The sequence below is a fragment of the Dermacentor andersoni genome, chromosome 1 (genome assembly GCF_023375885.2).
Source record: "Dermacentor andersoni chromosome 1, qqDerAnde1_hic_scaffold, whole genome shotgun sequence".
NCBI lineage: Eukaryota > Metazoa > Arthropoda > Arachnida > Ixodida > Ixodidae > Dermacentor > Dermacentor andersoni.
Genome location: NC_092814.1, coordinates 333,167,418 through 333,182,691, shown reverse-complemented (window position 1 = coordinate 333,182,691; position 15,274 = coordinate 333,167,418). Strand labels below are relative to the sequence as shown.

The window sequence follows — 15,274 nt, the reverse complement described above, 5'->3', positions numbered from 1 at the left end:
CTGACCAAGTACAGGGCAATTGAAGGTCTGAATAAACAAGCAGCAGTAATCACAAAGTGGGAGAAACAAAGGCAGCGAATTGGATGCAAAGAATGGAAACGAAAACTGGAAATTTTTAACGAGAAAAAAGATACAAGGGAAAACATGTGAGGTAAACTGAAGGGAAGTGCCTTGCCATTTGAAGCTCGACGTGAATGCCTAAGGACGCCGACATACAGAAGGGAATATTCGCAATTAGATGAGGCATGTGCACAGCGCAGCAAACATCCGGCGACCGCTCAGCACAACTTACTGTTATGCGAAGGTATTCGCCCAGCGAGACCAGTACGCAACGTACACCTACCGAAAGCGCTTGGATTTAAAGTAGGCGGAAGTATAAACCAATCAGCAGTCGAGATAAGCAAGAGATGTTTAGCGCTTTGGTGGACAAAAAGCAGGGGAAAGACTGATACGACGATCCATTGGAGACAAGCAGCGGCACAAGGTTTAAAAGATGTACCATCATGAGCAATGTGAAAGGGAACACAGGAACACGTGGCAAACAGCCTCGAAACAGACTGAGCGATACGCGCATGGCGCTGTGGAAAAACAAAGGGGGAAAGGAGGGCGCTCTTCAAACTGTTGGCCCTCCCACCACGCTGGCATTTCTGCAAAGCAGTAGCTTACGTCATATCGCCAATTATATGGCATCGTCCGACAGCCGATAAGATGGTAATCGTCACAGTGACTTACACCATTCATTTCTTTCATTCATTCATATTTTTTTTCTTCGCGCAACCGCTTGATAGTACTTTGACCAAGATTGCCCTCTATTTGCAACCGATTCTTTATTTGAATCAACGCACCCGGTTTTCAGTGGCACCTCGAACAGCGGCGGCGCTCGAACCAATAACGACAGACGAACAGAATAAAAAAATGAAAAAGAAACATCGCTAAACTGTCTCTTGTACGACTGTTGCACCAAGTTCGTTCAGAAAAAATTATGTAGCACACTGCAGTGGCCCACGCAGAGCAGTCAGCTGTGATTTTGTAGCCTCAAGATGCCTCGAGTGCCTCTTAAACAGCGGGAAGATATAATAGAAATTTTTAAAAGGTTATGCGCCGCGCAATATTGATCTCGTGACAGGCCGTCCACAGAAAACGGTCAACCGGATTATCCAGGCTTACCGAGACGAAGAACGTATAGGCGATGCGCGGCACCGCAGACAATCCCGATCAACAATGAACGACCAAGACCTTTGCATCGTGGCTGCCGTCGGCGACAAACCATTTCAATGTGCAAAGGACGACGTTCGAGGTGCTCTTGGCCTGGACAACTTGAGCGACAGCACGGTACTACGAAGGCCTAGAGAAGCAGGACTGGGAAGTGGTATCGCCGCACAGAAACCTCTGCTCACCGCAGCCAACAAAGCAGCTCGCCCGAGGTTCGCTACCGAACACCGCAGCTGGAGCGAGAGCGAGTGGAAGCATGTGGTTTTCTCTTATGGGTCCACTTTCTCGAGCCGCTGGGACCAACGAAAGAGTATGGCGGACCAAAAACACGCTTTAGTCCGCAGAACATCCAGGAGGTGGCCACCAGCGGACTTAACGTCCGTGAACGTCCGGGGGGGCGATTTCCCACGAAGGCCTAGGCCCACTGGTGAGAATTGATGGAAGGTTCACCAGTGCTGCGTATTGCACTCTGCTCGAGCACCAGATCCCCTATGTGTTGAACGGGCCGCACCCAGATGAGTTATTTCTTCCAGCAGGACTTATCTCCCGTTGACACATTCAAGGACATGGCACACCTTTTGGAAGAGCGAGGGGAAATGCAACTTCTGTGGTACGCGAACGGTGCCGATATGAACATTATAGAGCACGTTTGGGGCCGCATGAAAGAACCTGTCAAAGAGGTCCCTACAATTCGCGAACTCCGACCCACTATGGGAAGCAACAGAACATGAGTGGAAGCACCTTCAGCGTGATACCGCATTCATCGAGGCTCTCCACGCGTCTCTGCCCCAAAGATTGAGGCCGTCGTTCAAGTCGGCGGTGGCATGACGCGTTATGACGCCAACAACGAACAAACTAAACGACGATCATAAGCTTGCATGACGCTATTGCCTTATTTCATTTGCTTCAATATCTTTTTAATATTGGGCAAGCGGCAATAAACATATCTTGAACTCACCCTTACAGACCATTCTTGATTTATAAGATTTACCATAAATCAATATCGAAGTAAGGAACAGAGCTACCTTTTGTAACGATTCGGCGCAAAAACGTTACCAGTGACGCAATAGCTAGCAGTGTTATCACTGTCTGCTGGTGATGCGAAGTTCCGCTCTTTGCAGACGCGCGGCGGGAGTGGGAAGAGTTAGAACGGCGTTCCCCTTTCCACTTTGTTTCCGACGGCGGCCGCTGCGCATCACCAATAGCTGGGTCTGGGGTGTGGTCTGCGCGTTCCTGTGTTCCCTTTCATATCGCTCATCACGGTACGTATAGAAGAATGCTAGAAGGAAAAGCATTGATAACATACATGAGTAAATCAACCAGGCTAGGGGATGATTTGTCCCTGCCTCGTTTTAAACGGGATGCCAATAAATCATCCACATGCGTTCCTTCGCTTTCGCTATTTCCGCCCCACTGTTTTCTGGAAGCACGATAATCTGCACTCGCCTGCTCCTACCCTCTCTACATTGCCGGTTGTACTTATGTTTATACCGCCAACAAAAACAACGGGTCGTTTTTCCCTCCCTCCTCGCCAAAGGCTGCCCCTGGGGCCGCGATGCCTTCCCCTTGTCTCATCCACACGCTTAGAGGCTAAGAGCTTCCAGCTAACTGTGCCACCTCGGGCCCGGTGGGCCCGCGCGCGCCTGAGAACACTTTTGGGGTGGCGCGCTTAATGGGACTGCCGGAGGAAAACCTGCCAGAGCACGCAATATTCGAGGCCATGGGCGGTGCATTGCCGGGCTGGAGGGGAGAGGCGCGCACTCTCCGCTATAGCCCCGACTCGGCGGTTGGTCCGCGTAAACGTGTAGCTTCAAGTTTCGCACGGAATCGTTAGCCGCCGCATATTCATCATGGCCGACGCGTGTCGTTATTCGTGATAAACACAACCTGCGGTTCTTGCCGACAGCGTTTCTGGATCTGTGTCAGGAAGGTTTTTTTTTTTTTCTAAGGCATTCCCGAGCGCGCATTTCGCGCGAGTCGCCCGCTCCAGACCGACAGTGCGTTTGTCTACATTCGACGTGTGCGATGTAGAGACGCACGAAATGTCGTGAAGATGATGCACCACCGGAAATGAACGATCGTTAAGTGCGAAGTGTGTCAAAGAGCTGGCTTGTACGAGGGAAATTTCTAATGTTTTATTCCGACCCTGTTGAGGCACGCGTTCCTGGCTTAACGGTTTGGGCACCAGGCTGCGTGCTCTTTGATCCAATGAAAAGACACACCCAAGTTAGTGGGCGGATTGACTGCCGTCAGCACAGCACAAATGGTAGAGCAATGCAAGTGTAATGCGGAGGCTGTGGGTTCGGCTCTGTTACGTTTCGCCTACAACGCGCGGTAATGCCGGCGCGGATGCAACGGACGCCGGGGCTTCGTTCAAAGCGGCGGACATTTTGGCCCGTTCGACGCCGCCGCAACGCCTCCCCGCCAAGCGTGTCCAGGCGTGTTTCAGTGCCACGTGTCTTCGTGTGTGCGTGTGTGTGTGTGTGTGTGCCCACGCTTGTCAATGCGCGGCAGCCGGGGAGCGGAGCTCCCCAAGTGAGGTGCCAGGAGGTCTGTCCGTCGGCGGGTTGGCGATGCGTCACTACACTCGGCTCAACATGTCTCTCGGCTCGACCGTGCGCGCCGTCGTGGGCTCATGCTCCGCCGTCGCGTGGGCTCATCCCGTGACCTTCCTTCTGGCCCGCGACGCCGAGAGTATAAGAGCAGCTGCCCCCGGACGCCAGGAGAGAGGCTCCGATTTGTACTGTTGAGTTACGTGCTCTCCCGTCTCTCCACTTCGGTCGACCTGACCGCCCGCTCTTTTGCTATGTTAGAATAAACAAGTTGTTCTGTTACCAGTCTACTCATGCTTTGCCGGGACCTTCGGATGCTTCCAGTGCCCCAGGCCGCCAGGCCAACGCTACCCTTGGGGCTTGCGACCCATTCGCAATAACGGGCGCCAGCACCGAGACCCCTACAACTGGTTGCCAGCGGTGAGATCGCGACAACGGAGGCCAGCAGCGAAGAGATGCGGTTGAATGTATGCTGAGCAGCACAACGACCATCCGGGAGCAGTGCAACGAGCCCTGTGTGATGACTGGTTGCCTGCAGCGGAACGACTGCGCTGAATTCTTGGCTGCGAGGTTTGGTGAGTGCGGGACTTTCTTCTTCTGAGTTTTGCCAGGCTTTTGTTAGTGTCAGAAACAGAGCTGGTAATTGTGGTTGTCGTTGCTGCCGGGTTAGTTTGCGGCAAGACAATAGTAGACAGTAGAGAAAGCAGCATTCAGAGCAGCCATGGATTTGAAGTCGTTGCGCAAACCGATATTGCTGGAGCTTGCAAGAGAGTTGGGTCTGGATGTCTCAGACAAACTCAGAAAACCAGAACTGCTAAGGGCTATTCTTGAGTTAGAAGCTGAGGATGACGAGCTGTCGGAATGCCTTGAGACCATTGAGGAGAGGGAGACGGCAAAAAGACAGGAGCGTGAACTTAAAGAACAAAAAGAGAAAGAAAAAGAAGAGCGCGACCGTCAACACGCTTTGGAAATGAAGCGTCTCGAGTTAGAGATGGAACGCGCTCGTAATGGAAGTCAGGCACACGGTGCAGGAGAACGAGTATTGTTCAAAATGACTGACCTGATGCGGCCGTTTAAGCTTGGAGAGGACATTGGTTTGTTCCTGGTTAACTTTGAGCGAACGTGCGAGAAGCAGGGGTTCTCTCGGGAAACGTGGCCACAGCGCTTGCTCACTTTGCTACCCGGCGAGGCGGCCGACGTAGTCGCTCGCTTGGAGAGAGAGGAGGCAGAGGATTTCGACAAAGTGAAATCGAATCTGCTAAAAAAGTACCGGCTGTCAGCGGAGGCGTTCCGTCGGAAGTTTCGGGAAAACGAGAAAGGCAGAAGTGAGTCATATACAGAGTTTGCCTACAGGCTTATGTCAAACATGCAGGAGTGGCTCAAAGAAGAGAAAGCGTTTGGTGACCACGAGAAAGTTCTGCAGTGTTTCGGGCTAGAACAGTTTTATAGTCTGTTACCTGAGAACGTGCGGTACTGGGTCTTGGATGGGCCAGACGTTAGTACGGTGGCTAGAGCCGCTGAGTTAGCCGAGGAGTTTGTGACGCGTCGGGCTCGCAGAGCTAAGGACGGTCAAAAGGGTGAATTTGGCTCCAAGTTTGAGAGGCCAAAGTTCACGCCCATGAGAGCAAAGGGGGACACACGTAGTTCGGATGCGAGGGAAAGCAGTCCGACCGAAAGTACGGAGACGGCGGCAACCGAAGCCGAACGCAGAAAGCGGTTCGAGATGAGGCAAGCGCGCGTTTGTTATACGTGCCAGAAGCCGGGTCACTTTTCGGCGCAGTGTCCAGAAACAAAAACAAAAGTCGTGTTTTTGTCTTTATGCAGCACTGACGAGAACATGAAGCTTCTCGAGCCTTACATGAGAGACCTCCTCGTGAACGGGAAAGAGTGCCGAGTGCTTCGCGATTCCGCAGCTACAATGGATGTAGTTCACCCCTCTTACGTAGAACCCGATATGTTCACGGGCGAGTGCGCATGGATCAAGCAAGCAGTGGAAGCTCATAGCGTGTGTCTGCCGGTAGCAAAAGTGCTTATTGAAGGACCTTTCGGAGCACTTGAGACGGAGGCCGCAGTGTCATCTATGCTGCCCCCCCAGTACCCGTACCTATTTTCGAACAGGTCCGATCACCTCCTGCGCGAGAAGGGGCTTTTGTTTGGTGAGGCTAGCGTTCAGGCCTTAACCAGATTGAAGGTTCGGGAGCTCGCTGCAAAGGCGGTAGTTGCGGGGTCGACGTAGTTGAACGATGAAAAAGGGTCAGAGGCGCAGCAAGCTGGTATTCAGAGCACGCCCGAACGGGATAAAATTGAGCCTGTAGCGTTAAAGGCACCAGATACTGGAGAGGAAATTCCCGATGCGGGAAAGTTAGAAGAGCTTCCGGTCGAGCTTCCGGGACTAGGCTCAGTGACGAACAGGAAAGACACCGATCAAGTCATTAGTGACTTAATAAGTAAAGCATCGCTGTCGCCTGAGCAGAAAACCGAACTACACCAGCTCTTACAAGAGTTTCAAGGTCTGTTCTCTGAGAGGCCTGGTAGGACTTCTGTCCTTACTCATGACATAGAACTTACCTCCCCAGAGCCAGCACGATCCAAGGCGTACCGGGTGTCACCCCGCCAGAGCGATATTATGGAGGCTGAGGTAAAGAAAATGCTACAGCTCGGTGTTATTGAGGCGGGTGAGAGTGATTATACCTCCCCTTTGATTTTAGTTGAGGTACCGGGCAAGGAACCTCGTCCTTGCGTCGACTACCGCAGGCTTAATTCCATCACTAAGGATCAAATTTATCCGATCCCTAACATCGAGGAGCGCCTTGAGAGAGTGAGTAGCGCTCAGTTTATTTCCACCCTAGATCTTGTCAGGGGTTATTGGCAGGTTCCACTTACAGAAGAGGCTAGTAGGTATGCGGCGTTCATTTCACCAATGGGGACATTCCGTCCTAAAGTTTTGAGTTTTGGTTTGAAGAACGCGCCATACTGCTTTTCAAGCCTCATGGATAAAGTGTTGCGGGGACAGCAAGAATTCGCTTTACCGTATCTAGACGACGTAGCGATATTCTCCGCATCCTGGCCTGAGCATATGGCGCACTTGCGGGCAGTGCTAACCCGCCTGCGCGATGCGGGCTTGACAGTCAAGGCTCCCAAGTGCCAGTTAGCCCAGGCCGAGGTTGTCTACCTCGGACACGTGATTGGTCGGGGTCGTCGCCGCCCCTCTGAAATAAAGGTGGCCGCTGTGCGAGACTTCCCGCAACCGCGCACGAAGACCGATATTCGGTCGTTCTTAGGTGTCGCCGGCTACTATCAGAGGTACATCCCCAGGTACTCTGATATCGCGGCTCCCCTAACGGATGCTCTAAGAAAGACAGAGCCGCAAACAGTCGTCTGGGACGAGGCAAAGGAAAGAGCTTTTAGCGCCCTAAAGAGCGCCCTAACAAGCCAGCCTGTGCTACGATCGCCCGACTACACAAAAGGGTTCGTTGTTCAGTGTGATGCTAGTGAGCGAGGCATGGGCGTTGTACTGTGCCAACGGGAAAATGGAGAAGTAGAACACCCCGTCCTGTATGCTAGTCGTAAGCTGACGAATCGTGAGCAGGCGTATAGCGCCACCGAGAAAGAGTGTGCGTGTATCGTGTGGGCCGTTCAGAAATTGTCATGTTACCTAGCTGGCTCGAGGTTTATCATTGAGACGGATCACTGCCCTCTCCAATGGCTGCAGACCATCTCTCCCAAAAATGGCCGCCTCCTGCGCTGGAGCCTCGCTTTGCAACAATATTCCTTTGAGGTGCGTTACAAAAAGGGGAGTCTCAACGGTAACGCCGATGGCTTAAGTCGAAGCCCCTAACGTGGGAATCAGCCTCAAAATTGCTTGTTACTGATGTTTTTCTTCCTGAGGCAGGATTTTTTTTTAACTTATTGCTTTTGTGTAGTGTTTCAAAGTGATGATGTGCTTTCTAGTGCAATTTTCCGATTTGTGGACGCGTTCTGAGTGCTGCTAAACTACTGTAAGGAACTAGGCAGCAGTATAAAAGGGGAAAGAGCCTGGCAGGGCTTAGTGAGGGTTGTGCCGTGCTTGCTGACTGAGCGGTTGACTTTCAGGCGTGGTTCTAACGCTTGCCGGAAACGAGAACAAAAATGTCAACTCTCCCGAAGTCACTTTGCAGTGTCCTGTGTGCACCTGAACGTGAGAACGAGGCCTTCTCTGTGCGCTGCGCTCAAGAAACGCCAAAGGACGCCCGACTTCGGTTATGAGCATCATCGAGCGACATCCCTCCGGACAGCGGATGCAGTCCCCTGACCATCGGGATCTCCTTCCCCCGGCGGGGCGGTCTGTTACGTTTCGCCTACAACGCGCGGTAATGCCGGCGCGGATGCAACGGACGCCGGGGCTTCGTTCAAAGCGGCGGACATTTTGGCCCATTCGACGCCGCCGCAACGCCTCCCCGCCAAGCGTGTCCAGGCGTGTTTCAGTGCCACGTGTCTTCGTGTGTGCGTGTGTGTGTGTGTGCCCACGCTTGTCAATGCGCGGCAGCCGGGAAGCGGAGCTCCCCAAGTGAGGTGCCAGGAGGTCTGTCCGTCGGCGGGTTGGCGATGCGTCACTACACTCGGCTCAACATGTCTCTCGGCTCGACCGTGCGCGCCGTCGTGGGCTCATGCTCCGCCGTCGCGTGGGCTCATCCCGTGACCTTCCTTCTGGCCCGCGACGCCGAGAGTATAAGAGCAGCTGCCCCCGGACGCCAGGAGAGAGGCTCCGATTTGTACTGTTGAGTTACGTGCTCTCCCGTCTCTCCACTTCGGTCGACCTGACCGCCCGCTCTTTTGCTATGTTAGAATAAACAAGTTGTTCTGTTACCAGTCTACTCATGCTTTGCCGGGACCTTCGGATGCTTCCAGTGCCCCAGGCCGCCAGGCCAACGCTACCCTTGGGGCTTGCGACCCATTCGCAATAACGGGCGCCAGCACCGAGGCCCCAACAGCTCCCACGAGCGACAAGTTGTATTTTCGTGCACTTTCATTTCCCCTTTTTCTTTTCTGCATTTCAATATCAACCACAGCCAATTTTATCGATGCTTTCGTTTCATTATGTGTTGGCTTTATGTGGTGATGACTACACTGGGTGATTCACGTAACTTGAATCAAGAATTTTAAGAAGTGGCTAACCGCAAGTTGATGAAACCAACTACATTGTTTGCCGTTATGCGGCGCACCATAGAATACTTTTTATATTTTAATTTAACGAATTAGTTAATTTGCTAAGATCAATTCTGCAAATGTTGTAATCTTCACTTTAGGGCCAAGTACGCTTCGTTACGTCGTGCAGGGCATTCGAAAACGACCAGACCAATTTTTTTTAGACAACGTACATGACACGTGGCCATTTTTTCCGGCGTTTAAAGAAAGGCCACGAAATATTAAATAAAGCCACGTGAGGTGCACTCATGCGTTACCGTATTGCAGCGCTCTCAACCGCGCTTCGTGCGAAAGAACCGTGCGCGCGGACCATGGCGAACTGAGCGGCCGTGGCTTTAGGCATCGGCTGCACAGTGCGTCCGCATCTTTGACGGTGGCACTCTGAAAGGAAGCACCGTGGCCCTGATAACGGATAGGCTCGACGCGCGGTTGAACGCGCTGCAATACCAGAGCATACGAGCGCAGTCACGTGGTTTTATTTCATATTTCGCGGGCTTTCTTTAAACGCCGGAAAAATCAGCACGCAGCATTTACGTTGCCACAAAAGCTGGCTCGGTCGTTTTGAAGTGCCCTCTACAACATAACGAAACGGACTTGGCCCTTAAGTAAATATTAAAACATTTGCATAATTGGTCATAGTTATTTAGCTAATTAAGCGAAACATGAAAGATTAAGAACAACCACCTGACGACAAACTATGTCGTTGGTTTCATTCAGTTGCGGCCAACCACTTATCTTTAAAATCCTTGGTTTAAGTTACGTGAATCACCGTGTATATACAGCGGTGGCAAAAAAGTAGGCGGGCTCCATTGGTGTAGCGCGTCACAAATGAAAACTACGTACGCGGAAACACTTCGTCCCTATCCAAGCGTTTTGGCTGGTATGTCAGCCTTTTGTCAAAATAGACGAAGGCTGGTCTAGCAAACGAAACGTCTGGACTCTAGGAAACGTATTTGCACGTACGTCGCTTTCATTTTATAGCGCACCTCTGAAGGCCCAAACACGGGCATGCGTCGGCACGCGCCAATGAGTCTAATGCGTCATAAGCGTACGTGGCGAAAAAGGAGATGCCTGGCGACGAGCAAAGATTGCACCGACTACCCATGCTAGAAGATTACCGATGCGACGCATCGCCAACGTCCGCCAATCAGAGGCTGTGAAGCCTCCGGCTGCTATACCTATGATGGCCGCCGATGCGAAGACGCCGATACCAACGATCGTACGAGTTCTTTTGACGCACGCCGCGCGGAACAGTTTTCGTGAAAGACTGTTCTGATACGAGATAGAACGATACAGCCGACAAGCGTGGGTCGCCAGTGACTTGAACGCTGAAATCTAGCGTGTTTGTTCGTCCGTTCGGGGATAAGCAAGAGTGTTGCAAAAATATGAATGCCGATTATGCAAGAATAAGTTAAAAAACGAACAAACAGTCTTTTCTGCCACACGGGAATAACTTTCACATTAGTGACAGCTGAAATTTAGAGGGAATATAAGTAATGGAAATTTGGCGCAAGCAATGCGAGTGTGGCGAATCGGAAGGCTGCCGTCACGGCGATTCAGCGTATTCCCAGTTGTTGGAATGTAGTAATGCTATATGAAGAAGAGTCATCCCACTGCGTTCAACGCAGATGCGTGCCCAGGTAATATCGATGCCAGTGGGTTCAGCTTGTTGAACGAAAGGGATACAAACGTCATCAGTTTTCACAGCGAAGCTGTGTACCTCTAACGTCCAAGGAAATTCATGTCGTAACCAGAACACACCATACGTGGGCCGATACCGAAGACAGTGCAATACCGGCCCGACCCGCGGCGGAGGTGAAGCAGGCGTTAAGCGCTCCCCATACCTGCGCCGATCCCGAGGATAGTGCAACCATTAAGGGTCCCACATACACAGCTTCGCTGGTCATGCTTCACAGAGTGGAAGGGCACTCAGATATTTTTGTGTAATTGTGTTTTTGCCGTTTTTGTCCTTTTATCTGGTCAAACAAACCTTCGTCACCTAATTTTTGCATTGGTGAACACCTTAATTCCGTGGCAATCCGTAATTTAGTGGAAAGACGTTCCTTGCATTCCACTCGTTAACGATTAGGTATAGTGCTCACGCATATAAAGCTCGATGCATGCGGAAAGGTATGGAAATGGCCATTACCGTCTTGGTGCCAGCTTTCAAGAAAATTGGCAGCGGTTCGAACTGAATAAGGTGCCGTCACAGATAAAAATGTCAGTCGCAATGTAGCGACAATGCTAAAGACATTGACGTGATCATTACGTCGCAATCAGTGAAGGTACCTGATTCATGATTTAAAACGCGTTCACCAATTTGCAAGGTTGGTTGGTCAGGAGCGCAACGGAAACAAATCCTGCGCCTACGAGGAGCGAAGTGCAACTGACAGTGGAGTGGGGTCCAGAGCAGACCACCGTCAGTTCTAAGCCCTCACATCCCCTATCTACCTATACCACACCACCGGCTCCGCACACTTCACTCGCACGCTTTCTTCCACTCCTAATGCTAACGATTTAAAAGCCCCCTTGAAGTGTATCTCGAATATGAGGAAATGGCATGCAAATATGCGATCCAGCGTCAACATGCTAACCAAACACTTTTACACTTTCGTTGCTGGTTGAAGTAAACGAAAACAATTTACCGTAATTAGGACAAAGCTACTTTGTCCACTTACAGGCAGATATTGCTTTCAGCATCTAACCTGGGTATTTAAGCAGGATAGACTTGTTCACGTCCTTACAGCATACCTGCAGGTAATAAAACCAACTTCAGAAGTGATTGTGCCGCTATGCAGTCTTCGGTTAGCACGAGAATATGAATTCGTGAAGTAGCAAAAATGCGCAATGACAACGTGGCGATCCCTTCCGCTTTCCCACTCACTTCCTATGTGCCTTGGTAAGAGCACGTTCTTTTTTGTGGGTCTCTTTCTTGCAGAGGTTGTCAAAGGTAGCCGAGACCTTGGTGCTGTCATTCCATTCGGGGCGCTGGGAAGGCGAAGCAGCAGGCCTGCAGCCAGCGTGTCTATCTACACGCGCTTCGTCTACACCGAAGTGGCCGTGAAACTGCACATAAAGAAAAGAAAGAGTCACGCCTATGCCTGGTACTGATTATTTTTAGAATTTCAGGGACATGAGCTACGCAAGCCTATTTGCCGAAGCTTTTCTTGCAACTTATCCGTTCTTAAAAATTTTAAGCTCTGTTAGATTGCCAACATTGTTCAGCGTTTAATAGCGGAAAATAATAAACTCACGTTCGAGCGTAACGCAACCTTTTCTTTCGCGTGCAAATATGCACAGCAGCTTGTGCCTACAGATACTTGCGCTTTGTTTGCGAAGTTCTGAACCTTCTCTAGACTTTCACAACTGGTTCAGTTCTACTTAAGGTGAAAGTTATTTTTTTTACCCTCCACGAATGTATCTGCAGTTGCAAAAAAATGGTCTCCTTCAAGTACATGTAAAAGAAAATTTTAGTGATAATGTAAAAGCTAATCAGAAGCAATACAATTCAGACATTCGAAATATCGCTCCTGCTTCCAGAAGAGTGTAAGGGCTTACATTTCCAGGCTTGTAGCTTGAAGGCCTGAACAGACGCTGCTGAGGCGAAGCTTGCAAACGGCGCTTACGTTTCATGCAGCAAGCAGGTGACATGGCTGCGTCGAACATACAGTTGTAAGTTCATTGATCGGGTTTTCAACGTCGCAAGGCAAAACATCCGAGACGGCACCGTGCAGGACACAGGGGGGGGGGGGGGGGGGGGGGTGGTATCCTATTAGTGTCCACCTAGTGGAATGTCCGTTCAGGCTAGATGGAAATTCGCCGAGGGTGCCTGTGTTTCCAAGTTGGTCACGCAACCCAGCCAATCAGCACTTCAGCAGCAGCTGAAATGGACATGATCTGCAGGTGGATATCTAGAGAATAACCTTTCTACTAGGATTGCTAGGATTAACGTTGACCACGTGGCATTCGTCAACGCGCACCAGTAATTTTTTGCGCGAGTGCTTTTTCATACCGCTCCGGTTAGCGCGAGTTAGGTCACGAGAAATTAAACTCGCAACTTCGTGCTCTGCGAGCTACGTTTACCAGATCAGCAGTAGTGACCGTGCCAACATATTTGAGCTTCAAGGTAAAAAAAAAAATTTGAAGGCCCTAGGGACGACAAGCTTGGTTGACAGTTGTCGAATGTAATGCCTAGCGACATTTCGTCAATAGCCTAAAACTTATGTGGCATAGAAACAAGAGCACAGGAACAGACATTTGGGGGGAGTTGGTACAGATACATGACGGAAATAAACAGTGCAACTTTTTCGCAAACTGTAGGACAGTACAGGGCAGCGCTTGTACCTGTCTTCCTGTCCTACGGTCAGCGTAAACGTTGCACTGTTTATTTCTATTAAGACAGAGCATGGTTCACAAGAATATGGAGACTTCAATGAGCAACAGTGGGTTGGTATTTAGTTATATTAGGTACCTGCAGCCTCCGCTTGGGCATTGCTGTATGGTAGAACAATCACTAAAAACACATTGATCCGATCATATAAGATGCGGTAGGCAATTGCTTAAATTTTATACAGCATAACCAAAATGACAAGATATAGAGGAAGGACAATTGCTTTTGATCTGACAGAGGTGGAAGCGATCCCGTCATTTAACCGGAAACTGAGGCGGTGTGGTAAAAGTAGTCCAAGAGGCTCTTCCACCCGTCTATTACTTTTCAAAAGATGCATTTATAGAAGTATTCATTCGGCGAATGTATTCACGCCGTGTTGAATAGGGACAGCAGTGCAATTTGATAGAGTGAAGATTCCTTAGGTCGTACATGATTCTATCGGCTCCGGGAGCAGAGCTTCGACAATCGTTTAAGGAAGCCCTGAACTCAGCAACACTAAATGAACGGTTGTAGGATTCGTTTTCATTACATCCTGGTCAGGGGACTGTAGTATTAATTGTTTTTGTTTTGGGATTGACTCCGAATAATGTTCGGAGATACACACACGCTCGAAACGGTGCCTAAGGGCGTTAGCCTGGTCTTCAACTTTGCCTTTGTCATCGACGTAAGGCGAAAGGTAAGGCTGACGGCATACTAATTTTCTCTGCCGGTTGCATACTTGTCCTGGAAATCAGGTATTAATGCTGGAGGCGTAATTTTATTAGGTTTCTCTTCTAGCAATGAACCCTGTTGGTCTTCCTTAGGACTGTTTTAAGTTAATTAGGTTCTCAGTTGTTTGAGACTGGAGTAGCATACCCCAAGCCTTATTCTGTTTTTTCCGTGCGTTCCTGCAGTCCTCGTTTCTCGAGGACATGCGCCTTTTGTTTGGAGCCTCATTCGTTTGCTAGATTCACTCTAATGCGGCGTCAATAATAAAAGCGGTAAAATAAGCAACGCCATCGTTTATATTAAACTGGTTAAGAGTGTTCCGAGGCACATGTGTCATCGCCTTAAATTTTCTTGTCTTCGGAGTGCGGGGGAGGAGCATGTCCTTTTCTAGAATTAGGCACACAAAAATGATCATTACTATAAGCGTTCCGACATTCCATTCTAAATATGGTACCAAGGTAAGGTAAGCCTGTACGAGTATTATGTGCAAGGCTGTAAGATGGTGGCTGTTTCCCCATTTAGCACGTTGGTGTCAGAAGAAAACGTTTTTCTATTATTCGGCCTTTTGCATCGCATCGAGAATTGTGTACGTTGAAATGCCAACCAATATGTAATGACCTGGCAAGACATCGATTAATCCCTCAAGTTCCTTTCATTGGGGTCGACACTTAGGTGGTATGTAGAAAGAAGAAATTGTATCTTTTTCCAAGCAGTAAGGCTCGAAGCACACTTGCCTCAACAGGCGCTCGAAATCGAAGAGCCCGACATACGACGCACTTTATTATTGCAACATCACTGGACGAGGCGTTGGCGCCGTCACTGTCGTTGCTGAAAATGGCGAACTGCAGCAGAACGCCTAGCTACCTGGGTTTTACGTATGTCCATTGCACACACAGCAACAGGGGATTAAAATTATGTACGGGTTCTTTGTCGTTACCGAGGTTGTGGATAAGACCTCTGACGTTCCAATGTAATATTTTGCTATCCATATTTATGATAATTTGTGCTGTGCACTTACGAGAAAAATTACGTTATCCCACAGGACCCTTTCCCTTTCCGGACCTCTTGATGCGGGATGAGTTTTTTGGCGTACTCCTGAGAGCTGCGCCGACCTTTCGGCGTCTGGGACGCCGATGCACTTGGCAATGTGTCCCCCGCCTCCTCAGAGGCGCTGGATGACCCGCTAGCGGTTGTTTTGGGCCCGTTTTCGCGCAGAGAAGCCCTGAAG

The 15,274-nt window shown here is 50.0% G+C and overlaps 1 protein-coding gene across 1 annotated transcript in view; it reads right to left on the bottom strand.

Moving 5' to 3' along the window:
• LOC129381334 (uncharacterized) overlaps positions 1–15,274 on the bottom strand; it is a 39,821-nt gene that overhangs the window by 19,678 nt on the left and 4,869 nt on the right. Inside the window, exons 2-3 of the mRNA XM_055064091.2 lie at positions 12,507–12,601; positions 11,833–12,014 (exon numbers count right to left, since the gene is read on the bottom strand). Coding sequence (XP_054920066.1) covers positions 11,833–12,014; positions 12,507–12,599 — 275 coding nt within the window. The 5' untranslated portion in view covers positions 12,600–12,601. The remainder of the gene's footprint in view (positions 1–11,832; positions 12,015–12,506; positions 12,602–15,274) is intronic.